At 30.9% G+C, this 19,197-nt stretch overlaps 1 protein-coding gene across 8 annotated transcripts in view; it reads left to right on the top strand.

The window, feature by feature from the left end:
- Positions 1-16,673, top strand: part of LOC143222987 (ral GTPase-activating protein subunit beta) — a 152,004-nt gene extending 135,331 nt beyond the window's left edge. For 6 of the 8 annotated variants that reach the window (XM_076450310.1, XM_076450305.1, XM_076450311.1 and 3 more), the window contains 8 exons: positions 4,312-4,384; positions 4,584-4,754; positions 5,234-5,372; positions 5,850-6,038; positions 8,108-8,374; positions 11,884-12,025; positions 12,145-12,261; positions 16,169-16,673. In XM_076450310.1, the coding sequence (XP_076306425.1) occupies positions 4,312-4,384; positions 4,584-4,754; positions 5,234-5,372; positions 5,850-6,038; positions 8,108-8,374; positions 11,884-12,025; positions 12,145-12,261; positions 16,169-16,283 (1,213 nt within the window). In that variant the 3' untranslated portion in view covers positions 16,284-16,673. Of the gene's footprint in view, positions 1-4,311; positions 4,385-4,583; positions 4,755-5,233; positions 5,373-5,849; positions 6,043-8,107; positions 8,375-11,883; positions 12,026-12,144; positions 12,262-16,168 lie in introns of all 8 variants that reach the window. The other 2 variants (XM_076450312.1, XM_076450309.1) reach the window with 1 other exon arrangement.
- Positions 16,674-19,197: the final 2,524 nt, after the last annotated feature.

Raw genomic sequence — 19,197 nt, 5'->3', positions numbered from 1 at the left:
GACATCCACCTATACAAAAATTAAATTGAATACAAACATTATACAAACATGACAATGAAAAAATTGTTTTGTAAGTTACTGTGTAGGTATTTAATGGTACTTTTGAATTTTTACAGGATATCAATATACATTGTTACCCATTTCTTAAACTTTTCCAAATCACATGAAACATCATTTGTAACTTTTTTTTTCTTATCTGAGTAGTGTAAAAGAAAATAACAATTTTAACCCTCAAAAATCACATAAAGGACACATATGCTTGATTCTTGCAACTGGTAAATATAGCAATTTTTTATAGGTAGAACAAATGAAACAAACTCTTATTTTGTATGAAAAAAAACCTTCTTAGCTGAAGAGAAAAATCTGAAGAATGACTGATTATTCTTGCATTTTAAGAAATTTTAAGGTAATTGATAAGGTGTATTTAAAAAATAAACAAGATAATCTGCATTTGATGAGATAAAGTGAGAATAAATATTATTTCAAAATCAATTGAAGTCCATAGGTTGTGAATATACAAAACTAGACACACATAGTCATCAAAATTAGTGTCAAGAAACACACAAGCAAGACATTCACAGCATGTTTAAATTCTGTTAAAAAAGAATTAAATTTACTTAAATGTTAAATCTGTTTTTGCATTTCACATCTTTTCTGTAACTAACACATTACAGAATATTCTGTGTTTTGTTTTTCTAGTGGAAGTTACTCTCTTTTTCATCTTTTTTTACCATTGTTATTTTTAAGAATTTGACCAGTATGTTTTGGTTTGTGAATGAGAACAGATTTTGTTAAAAATTATATGTTATCATAGAATTTTTTGGTAAGAGCACTAAATAATACCTTTAAGAGAAGATAATTAACTTTTCTATGAATTTTTTTTCCATAATAATATTAGTACGCTCTTTTGATAAAAATAAAACATCAACAACATTTCTGAATAATGGTTTTCAGTCATCTAATTTTCTGATATTTTTTACCCTGGTGGCTTCCTGGAATGTCACCTAAAAATATTAAAATATAACTTAGACTTTATTATAAGTAGAGTGGTGCTTATAGTAGGAATGGGGTAGATACACAATACATGTAGTACAAACTGTTTACTTATATACACGTTTAACAACAAAAATATTTGAGAGACACTCTTAGGTGATAAACAAACCAGACATAAAATTACAAGCGATAAACCCACTTGAGAAAGTTATCAGAGCAGATACAAAAAATTCACAAAATCACACATTTCTCAGTCTCACTGACTGACTTGCATTATTGAAAGCTTTTAGCTGTTTAACAAACAGACATATCTCAGTTATAAGTATACCAAAATAAATAATAATTCAGGGGCCATGTGTTAGTGCTGGTGTTTTTCTATACCATAAATAAGAGCTATTTGACATACAATTGGTAATACTATAATATTACTGTGCACACACAAGTTGATGGTATTCATACAGGTTATCAATATAAATGAATGAATGAATAAATTAGCATAAATTCATGCTAACTTCTATGAAAAAAGTACATGAACAAGTGGAAAAAATATCACAAACACTGGAAAACAAAGTATGTGCACACCAGATGTTGAACATGGACCCTTATGAAGGTGTACAGAGGATGTTTTATTACACTGTGTCTATTTGTAACATGTTTCCTATCACTTTGGTACATCCATTTCTACACTTTAAATTTGGTTTTAATGTTTTATCCACTTATATTAAATATAAGCAGCACCATATTGAGGAAAAAAAGGGTCAAACTGTGTAAAGTACATAGATAAACTACTTCTGAATTAACAATAATGCAGTTAATATTTTAAGACACGCCCTCATGAACCATTAAAATATTACCCAATTTTCAATACAAATTGCATGCATTGTTCAGTAGAGTTAACTTTTGTTTCATTAGATAAATTTGGTGTGATGTCATCAAACTCATAATTCATTGTGCATGTGCCATTTTGTTTGCCAAGCTGTTCATGCCACAAGAAAATTATTTTGTTTACACCATTAACATTTTATACATTTTGTAAATGAATGTCATAATCATTTTGATGATCCTATGATCCTAATGTGAAAAAGTAATTTGATACCAATCCACGTGTGATTAAACATCATGAAGGTGTAACTTTCTAGTTGTTAACAAAGCATCACAAGGTCTGGATTACTGCCAGTAATCAAAATGCTGATTTGATAATGTATTCTAACATCTGCTCTGACTATTTTATGACAGGTAAATATTCACTCTGAAAGTATGGTGGGAAAAGAGTCTCCCAGACATTATGAAAAGTAAGAAGGTACAAAATCAGGTATTAAATACAAAATAAAGGCTTAGCGATTGAGACGTGTAGTTTCTGGTAAAATTCAGCTACTTCACTTTCTGAATGAGCTGATACACGTGGAAGTTTCGGTAAATATGACTGCCCCTCAGGTGTACATGATACATTTATTTTAGAATCTAACTTCTTTAGCAGATATGAAATTGATGTCAGCTATTACTTCATACTTATTTTTTTGTAGTTTATTAGGCAGCTACCAGTAAGCTGCTGCTTGTGTTACAGTTTATGAGTTTCTAAGTTCATTAAATCATTTTCATAAAAAAAGAAAAACTTGCAACAACACTACAAACTTGACCTCACCCTGCCATACAATCACAACATCCTCTAAGTATGTTACCATTTTTTTGCATCTACCTATGGCTTAAGTGATGTGCCACTCTGGGAATGTTGTGGCTGTAAAATGAAAAAAGAAATATATACACACACACACACACACACACACACATATGTTGACCATTTGCCTTAAGTCACATAATTCATCTGATCATTAGATATGTGGGAAACATAATTATAGCAGATATTTTCCTTAAAAGCTTGTTATTCATGAAGTATTAAAATTATTTTAAGTTTACCTAAATATATTTTATTTTATCTATATTTCTACACAGTAGGTAACTGCTGTTAACCTGAACTACTACACATATGTAAAATTATCTGTGCTTTCATTATGCAGGGGTTTTAATGGTATGGTGACTTACACCCTTGATCCATTCACACACAAACTGGTCTTACAGGTCTTAAAAGATTTGTCAGCTTTCAAGTTATTCATTGTGTAAATGCTCTGGATATGCACAGCATACATCAGGAAAATTTTCAGTTTCATTCATCCAGTCCTTTTTTGGTATTTTGTATGAGTCTCTTACATCAATTAACTGCAACTTTGACATATACACTGCTCGCCAAAATCATAAGGCCAATGAACATAAAATAAAAATATGCATTTTGCATTGTTAGACTCAACCACTTATTTGAGTAGAGCTTAGAAAGATGAAAATAAGGAAATGGAAAATAAAAATAAAAAAAATTTTAGCATTTAATAGGGAAAATGTGAACACTATGAAATTAGCCTAAATACTAGCTGGTCAAAAGTTTAAGGCCATACCAAAAAGAAGTCCTAAACAGGGTATGAAATACCCAACCAGAGGTCTCAGTAGTGAGTTGCATGCAGTCATTGTGAATAACTGCAAACATTCGCTTTGGCATGGTTGATATAAGCATTTGCAGAAGGCTGACTGGAATGTGATTCCCAGTGGTGAAGATGGCTTTACGAAGATAATGCACTGTTTGGAATTGACGTTCATTTCTATAGACATCCCTTGCCATCCACCCCCAAACATTTTCAGTTAGGTTCAGTTTGGGCGAACACGCTGGATGGTCCAAAAGAATCGCGTTATTTGCCATAAAAATGTCCTTTGTCCTGCGGGCATTGTGGATTGCAGCACTGTCCTGCTGAAAGATCCAGTCATTTCCACACAAGCAAGGGCCTTCAGTCAATAAGGATGCTCTCTCCAACACGCCAATGTAGCCAGCTGCTGTTTGACACCCCTGTATAACCTGAAGCTCCATTGTTCCATGGAAGAAAAAAGCACCTCAGATCATGATGGAACCTCCTCCACTGTGTCGTGTAGAAAATGTCTTCGGTGGGATATCCCTATTGTGCCAGTAATGTCGGAAGCCATCTGGACCATCCAGGTTAAATGTTTTTCGTCAGAGAACAAAACCTTTTTCCACTTTTCTACATCTCATGTTTGGTGCTTCTCAGCAAAATTTAACCTAGCTGTTTCATGGTGTAGAAGGAGGTGTGGCCTTTGAAGACGTTTACAGGTTTTAAAGCCTTTCTCTTGTAGATGCCATCATATTGTTCTTGAGCTGAACTCTGATCTCCATCATATTTTTATGGAACTTTGCTTATTGTGTAACCAACATCTCTGTTTTTAACAAGATCATTGTTTTAAACTTTTTTTCTCTGTTCCTAGTGTATGCCAAGATTTCCAGACTGCAAGACTTCTTTTGTCTCACCTTGGGTTTTTGTCACAAGAGGCACTCAAGGTCAGTAATGATCAGAGTACCATGAGATAATTAACATGAAATAAAGCATTAAAAATTTGTTCTTTGTTCTAAAACTGTATATATTTCATAAGTGAAAGAAACATTTTTTAAATGTTTGCTTTCTGTTGACAATAAAAGCAAGATCTTAGCAATATGTTATTTTGTTATTTGTTGATATGATAATCCATAATTTTTATAGGACTCTGCTACTCAGCCATTTCCATCATGTATCCTCTTGGATCAGTCTCATTCCTCCTTCAGTTCTCAACTTGAGGCATTGGACAACATTTCTACACGAAGCAGTGATACAGTCTTCATTTTCTATGTGAAGAGTGGACAAACTACTGCATCTGACATTCTTGATAATGTGGTATTTTTTTCTTAAAATTTATCTGTGGGTTGTTGGAGAAACTCTTCTCTCCTTCTGTCTTTATTAGTTCTTGAAAATTGTTTTTTTTCTCAAAATGTACAGGAATAATTGATTCTACTTCAAACATTTAGATTTTATTAGTAATTCCACTTGTACTTCATAAGTGTCATCTGTTACTCTGTATATTTTGGCTGAAGTTCAGAAATGTTACTTGTCTTTGGAAATGTAGATATTTGTTTCTTCTTGCCACTTGTTCTTTGTTAGATATCAGTTCTGTTTGAGCACTTAATGTGTTTCAGTGAATAAATGTGTGTTATTTATGTTTGATTATTGATGAAGTAAACATTCTTATTTTCATAAATGAATTCATAAAATAATGAATGCCCATATTGAAAAAAATATGTCTCATCTAAGAAAATATTCATTAAGGTGCTATTATATAAATAAGTCAAGATTTTTATATTCATTGTTCTTTGCAGCTCTCCAACAGAAATGTCCATCACCATTTTCTGGAGTTTTTGAGGTCTTTAGGCTGGCCAGTAGATGTAAGGAAACATGCTGGGTGGACTGGACATGTTTCAACAGCTTGGAGGGTTCTTCCTAGCAGTGACATTCCAGGTATTACAATAGGGTATTTTATCTCATTATTAAATTGTATAAAATGTAACATTTGTGAAAAAATAAACGCTATTTTGTGATTTTTGTTTTATATATTATTTTTCTATTTTATTTCAGCAAATGTTTAAATTCATGAATGACAATTTCATAATTGTTAATGTAGCTAAAATTTTCATTGATAACAGTATTGTTTAATGGTATTTAAACTCTACCAACATACATATAACTTGGTAATTACATGTTCAAAGGCACTATTTGCAATTTTGACCTTTATTATATATTTTTTGTTTTTCTGTTTTCTCCTCTTAATTGTAAGTACAAGTAATGTCTCACAAAATATTTTAAAACCAGGTTATGTTAATAATATACCAGATAATAACATGTGATCATTTCTACTTTATGTCTGGAATAATCATATTAGATTTTTTGTCCAGTGTGTTTAAAGGCTACAATTGTAACATAGCATCTTTTGTGTAGATGATCTTCCAACTGATCATGGTGGTAGCTTATACAGTGGACACCACCAAGTTCTCTATTGGTCAGATGTCTCATCAGAAATAGCTTTTGTCGTGCCATCTCAAAGAACGTCTTGGAGGACTGATTCTGAGGACAACCAAAAAGACTCTGATACTGACTCGTTAGCTGATGTTCTTCTACGTACCAAAGGCAGGTTGAAGTTCTATGATTATAACCACCTGTCTTACAAGGACCTAATTAACCAATTTTTTTAAATTCTGCATTTTTGATAGTACAGTTTGTTGAATCTGTTTTTCCAGAAAATAATTTTTGTGTATTTTTTCTTGAAACTGTTTTGTGCAGATGTCTTTCATTATAACATATTGAGAAACAGATAATGTAAGTAGTACAACTGAAGTGTTTAGTGTAATCCATTCTTTCGAAATATTGTTCTGAAATAGATATAAGATGAATGTGTTTGCAGAGTTTACAGAGGGCAGAATATCAACATGTTTATGAACTGTATTTATGTAAATTTAAATACAAAAAACATATTTGTTCTTTAGTACAGTTAACCATTGTATCATCAGTGGAGTTACCATAATCCTAATAAGCTGTTTAAACATTTTTCTAAATTCTTTTTGCACCAGATTGCATTTAGGTTCATGACTTTGGTTAATTACAGGATCCATTCCTTAATATTGTGTAAGCTTTACAAACACATGTAAACAAAAGTAACATCAATATTAAAATGTTACAATTGATGACTTCATCCATGTATTTTGGTCAGTTTCCTTAAACTGTATGTTTCAATAGGCAGAAAGGTAAAACTACCCAATGAGATTCAATATGTAAGTTCCACAAGTAAAGAATTGTACATCAGTGAAGGTTAATAGTTATATAATCTTACTGAAGTATATGTATATATGTATATGTCATTTTGAAAAAAGTATAAGATTTAAACTAGTAGTGAGATAGAATCAGTCACTTCCTAAGAATAAATTTCTGAATGTTTGACAGAAAAACATCTTAAATGTTTTTATAAGTAACATTTTTATTAATAAATCTTAAACTGTTTCTTTGTTAAGGTGACTAATTAAACAAGTGCTTTTTTTATAAATTTTATTTTTTGACATTCTAAGTCCAATCTTTCCTACAAATTAATTTTTGTACTCTGGAAACACCATATATTTTGTTGTTACTACTTTGGTTTTCCCATGTCTCCTTTTTATATTTAATTATATACTGTTTTAAATGTGAATATCAAAGTCGAAAGCATCTTTTGAAATCTTGGAATATGTATAAAACAAAACTTGTTGGTGAAGTTATAAACTGTGAATCTAACATGTACACAACATCTATATTACACAAGGTTAAAATAATAAAACAACCATGTATTACTTCTTTGCCAATTACCTCAGAAGAACCAAATTATTTAAAACTTTGAGATACATGCTATCAGAGTGCTAAGATTGGTCTGTAAACCTGAATAATTGTGAAAGTTTTGCACAGTTTACAAGAAGTCTGGAAATTTATATTCTAAATCAGACTTTATGATTTTACCATCAGGTTTAGCATACCATGTGCCTATCAATATGGTATTAAGAAAATCTAATTTAATATATTTTCATAAGTGTAGTGACTAATCTTATCTGTACTATACCTGAGCTGGCTTATGAGTTTGTGCTAAAATTGTGCATAATCTATTGCAACTGGCATGAAAAACATAACTGGCTAAATGCAGTATTCCAACTATAACTAGTTTATGTTTATCACAGCCTTTTTTGATGATTTCATGGTAAGTGTCAAAGAAGCATATTATTAATGCACTGGTTCAGTGATGTTATTTCAGCAGTCAGTTTTGAAATTAGTTTTGTGTTTTCACATATTGTTATTGAAATATTTCAAAAAAATTAAAAATAACCATGTATGGAAAAAAAAACAGTAAATTGTTTGTTTTCCTTTTCTTTAAATTTTCCTAATCAGGTTAGGGATGGTGTAATATACTTGATATTCATGTTTTATTATTATCAGTTGAAATTATTGCATGTTTTTAAAATAGTGTGTTAAAGTACTTTCAACTATATTGACTTTTGTTCTACTTGTATTCAATGTTTCAGAAATTCCACTTCTGTGAATTTGTATTGCAACAATACCTCATTAAACTTGAAATCAGTTTTGACTATGTAATTATTTTATAGTAATTGTATTGTTTCAAATTATTAATGTTTCTCTAACAACAAAGAATCAGTAACAAATCTACAAGTATTTTCTGATAGCAGTCAGATTTGATGTACCTTTGGACCGTCATTCTCTGGATCATCCTGTAGAAGAAGATAGGACATCATTGTCTTCTCAGTCATCATCTGAAAGTAGCAAACCCAGAGGTCTGTCATTAAGCCTTGAACCATCTGAAGGATTTGGTCGTACTCGTCCAGGATCTGGCCATAAATTTGGTCGTCAGTTCAGTTCCAGTAGTAGTGGTGACTTTAAAGTATTAGTTGTATGGCTAGAAAGTTTTGAAGATCATGCAACATTTCCCTTTGGTAAAAAATTATCTTTTTAAGTACTTTTAAAATTATCTTTTAAAATTTTAGAATACTATTCTACCTTATCTTTCAGTAATAAATAAAGTACTTTGTCAATAATTTAGGATTTTAATAGGGATATTAAAGTTTTAGCTATATTATTTTGAAATATAAAATGTTTTACTTATAAAAAGAAAACATTGCAAAACTATTAATGTATATTGTTTTCTTACTTTGTCAAAAAAAATTCCTTCATTTCTAAGAGAAATGGAGCAAACTTTAAAACACTAAAAATTTGAAGACAGATGACTGTGGAACTGTAATGTTTTAGGAGTAGGCCCAAAAGACAAATGACAAAGTTCATGATTGCAAGAAACCCACTTGAAGTAAAAATGTATTCTCAAGATGGCTGATATGAGTATTACAACTTTAATTAAAATAAAATACAGAACAATGTTTTGGCTTTTTTGGGTTATCTTTTTGTACTTTTATTTAGTTGAAGTTTTAATACTCGTACCAGCCATTTTAAGAATATATATGACAAAGTTCTCTTTAATTTAGTAAGATAAATTATAAGTGGCATCACAAGGTTTGTTTATGAGTGCTGTTTCAAACAAAGTTGATTTAATTTTCATTGTTAATTAACTCTAATTTGTTATAACATGTTATTCAATTCTATTTTTAAATAAACAAATTCTAGTTTAGAAATAATGTTTTCAAAGACTGATAAAGAATATTTTACTTGTATGTTTCAAATTATTAAATAACCTATTTATATCTAATCTCATTTTTCAAAATTGAATTTATTCTTTTTTATATCTATATTACTTTTATATAAATTTTATATGAATAATCTTTCAAAGTTCAAGCAATGAGACACAACTTGAAAAAGCTTACACTGTTTTCAAAATTCTAATTTTAAACAAGCAGACTTATATCTGAAACACAAAGGTCCTGTTTTTGTTGAGTTGCTATCAACAATGATGTGGCTTAAATTCAAAGTGACTAAAACCCAAGACCTGTTTAGAACTTAAGGTTGCTAAAAAAATACTTGAAAATGATCTGTGAACAATGGAGAAGACTGCAAGGTAACATTTTTGTTTTAACAACAAGAGTCAAGAGAATGAGAGTGGTGATAACTAATAATTATTTTGATTGAGACAAAACATGACATAAAAAACAAAAAACTAACAATGAATTCAAGTGTTAGGAATGGGATGTGTAGAAGAAGATGGCTTAACTAAAAAGCTAGTAATGCTTAGTTTATTTTTAAAGCATCAACAGTGACCCTAAAATAGGAAAGTAAAAAGTATCCAAGAGAGAAAAGAGACTAACAGTAGCTTCTTGAAGTTAGGCCTGACTGATAAGTCCTGCTCTTCATACAGTGAAGGTGAATAGGCCTAATCAAAATAATATTAATATTTCTGTATTATTTATTCCTTCATGTTTTTAATCACCAGGATGACAATAGGACATAAGTTCTGAATTTGAATATCAACACAACTTTGAAACTCACTAGACAGCAGTAGACAACTTGGAATTAAACATATTAATACATAGATCAATAAGGGTCGTTAATATAGATACAAACTCTGTTTACTACATGAGTAAAAGTCCTTGTAAGAAATTCTAAGTATTCCAGTATTGTTAAAACATTTGCAGTAGTAGTACATGCCATCTTCTGATTTTGTACTTAGTGAAGTTAACAGCATAAATGTAATTGTTACCAAAAACAACAACTAAATTATGGTGGAAAAACAGAACTTGTAAATGTCCTCCTGATGCAAGTGTAATAATTAAATCATGTGGAAGGTGGGAGATTTGAGAACTATTGGCAAGTTGGTGTGTGCTCTTCATTGTATCAAGGACATTCAGAACTTTAGCCACAGACTTGTTTCCATCTTCTTGTATTTTAGCAAATCTGTAATGCTTGTAACTATCACTAAACGAGTACTTCTTTGCTGTGTTTAAGATCAATAAAATGTAGCACAAGTCATTTAATTTATCGTTTTCAATGCATGACTAAGTTTGTGTCAAGAAGAAAACAACATGACAAAATGATAAGCTGTTAAAGCTAATAATACTAAAAAGCTGTTCAACTGTGTGTATCAGTAATGTAAATGAAATGCCAGTTGAGACATAATGGTTCAGCTGTTTAATAATATCCTGTAGAGAGGTGCTTCTGTTGGGTTAAATAACAGATTTGTTGTGATGCTGCTATCTTTTGCTGTTTACTTGTGTACAATAAATTAAAAGGAGAAACAAGCAGGAGAAAAAAGATGTCAAATGAAATGGAAAATAGACTTTGCAAAATTTGTTTTAGAATTACCATTGTCATTATGATAAATAGTAGGCTTTACTGCTTGCCAATCATGAATGGCAAGCATCTAGTTTTAACACAGAGCATAAACTTGGCTAATTAAAAATTGTGTTTAATAGATTTACTGGTTTGTGTTAGCTTCAGATTTGTCTTTGATTTTTGTGTTTTTTTATATTTGATATGTGATAGTATTTTATGTTAGAAACATTATAGTGGCATGACTCGTGTTTTGTAGAACCACATTCTAGAAATTTAAATAGTAACATAGTATGGAAATGTCTTCAGTTCAGAAAATTTAGATTTTTTTTTCCAATGTACATTTTAAATGTATCAGTTAAATTTTTTATGGGAAAAAATATAAATTATATATATATTTTTTAAAATTACATTGGAAACCTTCATGTTTATTGAATTTTTGGATTCTCTCTAATGTTTCAAATGTTAGTATAGGAAATCCTAATTTAACAAACAAATTGAGACATAGCTTTTTGTTAGTCAGTAGATTTCCAGTAAACAATACTTAAAAAAAAAGTAAAGTTACTAGAGCATTATCTTAGTTATACAGTGTACTGTACTTGTTTAAAGTTGTGTTTTGAAATGGATGTAAATTAACATTTGCAAAAATGGTTACGTTATGAGATCTTAGTGAAACTGTACAGTTACTAAATAATAAAGCTAGAGGAAATGTTTGTTTACAGTTTATTGTTTTAAAATTACAAGTAGAGCTGGGTGGTTAGTCTGATTAACTGATCACCTATAAGCATTGTTTAGTTTCACATAAACTAATTAAAATTATTATCAAGTCAGTTGATATCATAAAAATAATCAATTAATAAAAATTAGGTTTTCCAGTTATTGTTAAAATACTGCTGTTATATCTCAATGTATTATAGATTAATTTAAGGTTGTTCAGCTTAGTTAATAGTTTCATATCTCATGAAAGTAATCAACTTATGAAAATTAGTTTTCTGTTATTACTGTTTCTTTTATTTCAACTATCCAGATATTTAAACAATCAATCAGTTGAAAGTAATTAATTAATTTGCCCAATGATTAAATGATTAACAAATTCTACTTCTGATTAGAAGTTATATTCAACAAATCAACTAAGTCTTTCTCATTTATATTTCTATAAAAAGTTTTTGTTTTCTGTATTTAAATTAAATTTTGTGATTTCTACAATTAAGTTGCATGCTTCCCATTTCAGGAGACTTAGTTCAAGAAACGGTAACTGGTTTGGAGCCTCCCGTTTTAACTCCTCGTTGTTCAGAGAAGGACATTTTTATTATCTTTATACATGCTTTACAAAATGGACTGTTTCGTATAAAAATGCAAGGACCAAGTGGAAGGTTAGCTATTTCCAATGATTTAACTAAATAAGTTTTGGTATGCATTGTACCATTAGAGTATTTCTTCTCATCCACTTTTACCTGTACTCAAAAGCTGATTTATACTTCAACTTTTTTAGAATGACACTGGCTCTTCCTTTGGTTGATGGAATGGTTGTTAGTCGTCGTACACTTGGAACTCTTGTTAGACAAACAGCTTTAAATTTGTGTCGTAGGAGACGCTTAGATGCAGAAAGGTATGATTTTTAAAATTAGGACACTTTAAAACTTGCACAGTAATTAATTAAAATAGATGTATTTAAACCTATCGTCACAGGTATCCTTTACTGTGAATGACACAAGGTTTTTGTTTCTTACATTCAAAGTGTTGTTAACCTACTTTTCATTTGCAATAACAATTAAAATAACATAAAGTCTAAGCTAATAATTCATATTTTACTATTATACAAGTTTTAAGTTCTTAATTCTACAATGCATTATTAAAAATTTTCTGAATTTTCCTTTGTGTGACACACAACATATTTTCTCTTAGCATGTAATCTTCCCAGTTTTATCAACCACCCCTTGAAAATGTTCAAATTTAAACATAAATTACAGTTGTCATTGCTGAAACAAACCACATTTATTATTGTCTTTAATTTTGTTTGATTTCAGAGTTATTAAATAAAAAATGAGATCCCTCCTGCCAGTTCTACCTGTTACATCTTTTAAATAATTCATTAATAATTCTCTCTCTCTCTGACATTTAATTGTATATTACTTGTTACTTATAAAAAGTCAAGGTTTTAGTCTGTCAAATGACATATAATACTATGTTCTAAATGGTTAAATGTACCAACAAAGTTTCATTAGAAAGTTAATGAATAGCTTGGATGAATTTGTATTGACTCTTGTTGCATAGTTGCAAAGCCATACAAATGTTTAGAAGTAAGGAAATTTATCTACTTTTGCATGTTATTAGTCTATACTGTTTGGTGCATTATTTATTTAAATAAAAATATTAAGTGTAATACTACAACTATTAAAAAAATAGGGTAAACTCTCTTTGACAATCAAGAGCAAGAAGAAAGTATTTTATGTATTTTATTTATTGTTTTTCACATTTACTTTTCGTGTATAATTATAAAAGTAACTGAAATGTAAAAATAAGATATTTTTGGTTAGTTAAGTAAAATAAATAATAGAAATAATATAAAAATTTTTTGTGAGTCACACATAGGAGTAGCTTGTAGTAGCTCATGGGTAATGTCAACTGCACATGACCCAAGTGATTTACAACTTATAATGGCACAGATAGCAGTTAGACATGGTTTAAAGGGTAGTAAAATGCTAAAATGTAATTGTAAATAGATGTATACTGTTACGAACTTAGAGCTACTTAGGATAAACAAGTGTAGTTTCATATTACAATTTGAAATAATTCTAAAAAGAAATAAAGGATAATTTGAATTTGTTTTGATCTTATTAAAGTTATGAGGTTGGTCAAATTAACTGATTCCATTTTAGAGAAAATGACAGATAAACTAAAAAGAGTTACAGAAAAAAAAAGACATTTGAAATGCATTTTGGAGGGGTTAGGGATTACACAAAGGACATTTGAGGTTTTTGAAGCAAGGAAAAGTATTTTTAATCTTTTTAACATGAACATTACTTAGCATATGATCTATTCAAAACAAGGCCCGGCATGGCCAAGCGTGTTAAGGCGTGCGACTCGTAATCTGAGGGTCATGGCTTTCAGCCGTGGGGGCATTATGATGTGATGTTCAATCCCACTATTCATTGGTAAAAGAGTAGCCCAAGAGTTGGCGGTGGGTGGTGATGACTAGCTGCCTTCCCTCTTGTCTTACACTACTAAATTAGGGACAGCTAGCACAGATAGCCTTCGAGAAACTTTGTGCAAAATTCAAAAAAACAAACAAACTATTCAAAACAAATGCTCAGTATATTCATGAATAAATCGTTTATTTTATTAAAAATATTTGACAAAAGATATGATTTTTTTGTATGTGAGACATATTATTAACTGAAAACTGCCAAATAAGTAAAGTACTTTGTCCTGCAAAGTAGCGATTTTAAGTAGTCAGGACAAGGAGCATATTCTACGGTATACTGTTTGAAAAGATTCTGATATTTTAGTTAGCTTTTTTAAAAACCATTCATGTGGCAAATTTTATAAGTAAAGAATATCCACATTTCAATGCTCTTTGAAATGTATATCAATTGAACACTTGCTCCACAAATTAGGAAAAAAATATTATGTGAGTCAAAATACTAGAATAATTTTTAAAAGAAATGTCAAACATGTTATGCATAGGAATTACAGGGATGTGATGATCAACAGTTTGATTGATTACCTGTTATTTTGTCAGACCACCATGGCTAACTACTGAGTAACTAGCACCAGTTTTAAAGGCTTTACAAGTCAGGAACTTTGTTACTTTGGATTTCCTGTTTGACTAGAATATACATATCACCACCTTCCCAAAGAAAATTTTGTAATTATATGTATATTAATTAAATTAGTATCAACCTTTAGTTTATAATTCAAATATTTATATTTTTTAAGTTTTAATTTGAAAAGGAAATATATAAAACACATTTTCATTCTTTACTTTTGTGTAACACGTGATACATTAGGTTATATACACTGTCTGACTTATGTAAACACAATCTTAAACAATTTCAAGATCCAATATCAACTTCCTATCTTAGTTTAGTGAGAAATTAATAAAGTTTGCCAATGCACTGTAAATGTTCTGCCCATGTATCCTTCACTTTCAAAGCAGTTTTCGAACCATGTGTTTGTATTTGACATACAACCAATAGAAAAAGCTTAAATTATAATTTTAGCATACATTGGCCCCTTTGAAATAATGGGAGTAGATGTTGAACTATAGGATTTCATTAATGGCATGTTGTTAAGCAAAGCATTTGACAGTTTTTTGTTTTTTTACCCTAATTAGTTTTCTTTAGAAAAATAGTTACATTTCAGGTGTTTTAAGACATGCTGTTTTAGTGATTTATGTATTTATTTATGTTTTAAAATAAATGTATGAAAGGTTCATAAATTTTTGTTCCTACAACAAAGGAGATCAAAAACAAAGGGTTAGATAACTGTAAGTATACAAGTCTAGAGATTCACTCACATTCATAAGTTTATGTGAATCTGATAATATGTTCCCACTATGATGTGTTGCTTTTCACAGAGCAATAAACTGTGCATTGTACAAGCCAAGCAATAAAACTATAATATTAAAATACACTGTTTCTGGAAAGATAAACATCTGAAATTCTGAAGTGAAGGTATGACAAAAGAATAACTCTTTTGAAGAAGGAAAAATATATTTATTTCATAATTTTTGAACTTTTATATCACTTTACACTGATGATTTAGCTAGTGTTAAAGTTGATAAAATAGCAGATAAAAATCTTTTGATGTTTGTTTAAAAGGTTCTAGAGGTTACTCAAATAGAATATGAGAACTGTAAGATTGAAAGAAGTATTTTTATTTGTAGTATTAAAATCAACTTGTACTCTTATTAACTCAATAAAGGCTTTGGACATTCAGACAAATTTTTCCTATAAATATTTTATTAAAACTGGTTTTTGTGTACAGCAGATTTGTTTATCAAATTTCGTAAAGATACACAGAGTTCTAGTATGTAAAACATGATTTATAAGCTTTGTTTTCATACTGCTGAAATGTGATTAGTAAGAAATAGAAGGAGCTATTTTTATTCAACCATGTGTGTAAGTGGGAGTGGAAGTTGTGAATTCTTTGCATGTTGTTGGAAAGCATTTAGAGAAATATACAAATCTGTTGTTACAACCAGACCTGTACATATGGATAGTAACTTGTTTGTATATTATTGTAGTAATTTCAATAATATATACTAAAATATAATGCATTAAGCTTCTTAGTAGCACTGCAGTATGTCTGTGGACTTACAATACTAGAATTCAGGTTTTGACACCCCTGGTGGGCAGAGCATAAATAGCACATTGTATTTCTTTGTGCTTAACTTCTTATAGCTACATCTAAAGCTCTTAGGAACAATGTTATTTTATTAAACAGAGAGTGGTTTGGTACTGAGCACAAACATTGTTAATGCAAATTATTCCTCTGTTTGGAATTTCTTTCAGTTGTCTACCTCCACATGTTCGTCGGAAATTAAAAATTCAGGAAATAGTGAACCGGTATTGGCGCAAACTTTCAGAACCAGAATTCTATACTTCGCTGTTTTATTTACCACCTTGATTAAGTGAAAATGATTTATTCTAGCATTATCATGTAGTAAGTAATGATCATTGAATTCAGTATACACTCTTATGTATATTAGATAATTAGGTTATGTTTACCCTGAGAATGTGTATATCAGATCCTCCTTGTAAATGTAATTTTCATATTAGATGTTTTTTTTCATTAAGATGAGATTGTTTGGGGATTAGCATTCAGTTTCCTTATCAGTACTTAATTTAAAACATGCAATTCATGACAATTTAAAGCAAACAGAAATAAAGTAGTAAAAACTTGTAAGATTTGATACTTCTGCTATCTTAATATAAGTAAAATAATGTACATTAATAATTTTTCTTTTGTGCAAATTTGTGAATCTGTTGAAATTTGAATAAAATTAATATTTTCAAATAGTGTGATTCTTGTTCATTTCACAGAAGGTAATTTTAAGACAATCTTCTAAATTAGTAAACAAAAAGTTATCAAATCAGATTTCAGTTTTTCTTGGCTTTAATTGAAGACATCCAAGTGTTGTTTGAAAACAAAATATATTGACATGTGTGAGAAACATACATATGGTAATGGTGTGATACAAAAGTTCTAAAATTCAGTAGAATAAGTTATTAAGTTTTACCTCATTTGGGTAATGGTGTGATACAAAAGTTCTAAAATTCAGTAGAATAACTTATCAAGTTTTACCTCATTTGGGTATTTTGTCTTTAAATAATTATATCTCTACCTAAACTAATATGTATTTAACAATACTAATTAAATATTTAACTTGTATGTTTCAACTGGTATTTGCTGGAGGTTGAATGTTTTCTTCTCAAAATTGTGCCCCTTAAGGTGGATTCTTGTATGTGGAGAGGGGACCTCTTAGAGAAGGTTCTGTACTTTCAGTTTACCTCCCCTGTTTGTCATGCATAGCGACCCATGAAATGGAGGAGAGGATCATGGTGGTTGAGGAGTCCAACCCTAACACACTACTTTGGCTTTGAGTTCCTGTAAACAGATTGCTAATGTTCAATAAGCAGGTCCACTTGGGCTGGAGTCAGCTGAGAACAAGTGTTGGACATTCTCAATAGGGGTTGTGGACATTGTGTCTGATGCTGTTGTTTGGATATAGTGCTCATGAAATCTGGCATTGTAGTACATCCTCTTGTAGGGTTACATGGTTGGTGGGATCAGTGAGCATTGAAATGTATTGCCTTTATTATGGATACCCCCATTCATGAACGAATAAATAAAAAATTAAAAATTGAAATAAAACAGTAACAGAAAATGACCATGCATGAACAACTTTATTGTACAGTCACAATCACAGTCAAATTATGTACCTAGATTTCTAATTATGCATTCCTTATCTGAGAAATCCTTAGGACGGATATCTCTCCCTTTTTTTTGTTTTATTCGAAAGGGACTAGAGGGGCTTGTTGGCTTTCCCAAGTCAGTAAAGAAGCTACACTTTGGAGATATTTGGTGGAAATATCTTCACCACAACATACCAAACTTTTGATATTGAAATCCATTGGGAATATAGCCATCGAATATACCCCATGCAACTTTGAATTCTTCCAGAGGGGTTATAATTGAAAGGGATTTAAAGAGCATTCCTAAGTCCGAGATTCTCATTAGTTTCTTCAGCCAAGGCATTTCTGTAGTGTGCTGAATCTCCACTGCAAAGACAGAATTATGATGCCTACTAAATGTTCTGATATTGACGTTGACATCACCACTTCCTCCTGCCACAGTCAAAGCAGGTTATCTGAACTGTAAGGTGTGGCCATACATTCCCAATCCTCTCAGATGTTTCCAGTGTCAGCAGTTCAGTCACTTGAAGATATCATGTCATGCTTCTTTAATCTTCTCGTTATGGTGGCCCATATGAATGTGAACTGGAACCACATTGTATTAGCTGTAGTGGTTTACACCCCTCTTACTCTATTTCTTGCTCTAACTTGGTGAAGGAGAATGGTGCAGTGCTTGAAGACAATAAACAATATCTTCTATCCAGAAGCTTAGTAGTTATTTTCCCCTACTCCATCTCTGGTACATGTTGCTGAACTCCATTCCACTGCCACAGTGGGAGTGCAGACAGATCTCTGTGTTTCCAGCAGAGTCATTTGCAAAATATCTGAAGAATCTTTTGCCTTCTATGGTTAAGAGTTGACGAATCTATGTCTACTTTCACCTTTGCCCCTGCCACTCCTTCCAGCGACTGCCCAAGTCCACTTCCTTTGGCTTTGGATTTCTCAGAGTCCATTCTCTTCTGCAACCCAGAGATCCAAAATGATTACTTGTTCACACCCTCAGTTGCTAGAATATTTGTCCACAGACAGAGCTTTGCCTACTTAACCCAGGGCAGGATCCATGGAGGCCAATAGATCTTCATCCAATAAAGAAAAAAAATGTCTAAAACAGAAGGACTCCCAACTCCATTATTTTCTACATAAATAAACATTACCGCTTTGATACAGTGTAACTGTCGGGGGTTTTGTTCGAATACAGGTTGCATTAAGGATTTGATTGACTTATCATCCTGTGTCTCTCTCCTTAGAGGAAATGTTTCTGAAACATGTTGTATGATGAACGAGTACGTGGAAAGATGGCACTGTTCATCAATCAACATGTGCGCACCCTGTCTTTGCCACTCAATACACACTTGGATGCTGCAGCCATCTATGTTTCTTTGGGTTGTACCATCACTGTTTGTTCTCTCTACCTGGCTCTTGAAGAGACTTATGATCAGTCAGACCATGATGCCCTCATTGAGTAGTTACCATCTCCCTTTTTAATCCCTTTGAAGGATTTTAATGAGCATAATCCCCTCTGGGGTAGTGCTGATATTGATGGGAGGGGTTGTTTCATAAAGCATATGCTCTTGGATCACAACCTATTTCTCTTCAGTATTGGTTCTTATACTTATTTTCATGCA

The sequence above is a fragment of the Tachypleus tridentatus genome, chromosome 8 (assembly GCF_004210375.1).
Source record: "Tachypleus tridentatus isolate NWPU-2018 chromosome 8, ASM421037v1, whole genome shotgun sequence".
Classification (NCBI taxonomy): domain Eukaryota; kingdom Metazoa; phylum Arthropoda; class Merostomata; order Xiphosura; family Limulidae; genus Tachypleus; species Tachypleus tridentatus.
The sequence above is the reverse complement of the archived record's forward strand: the minus strand, read 5'-3'. Positions and strand labels throughout refer to the sequence as shown.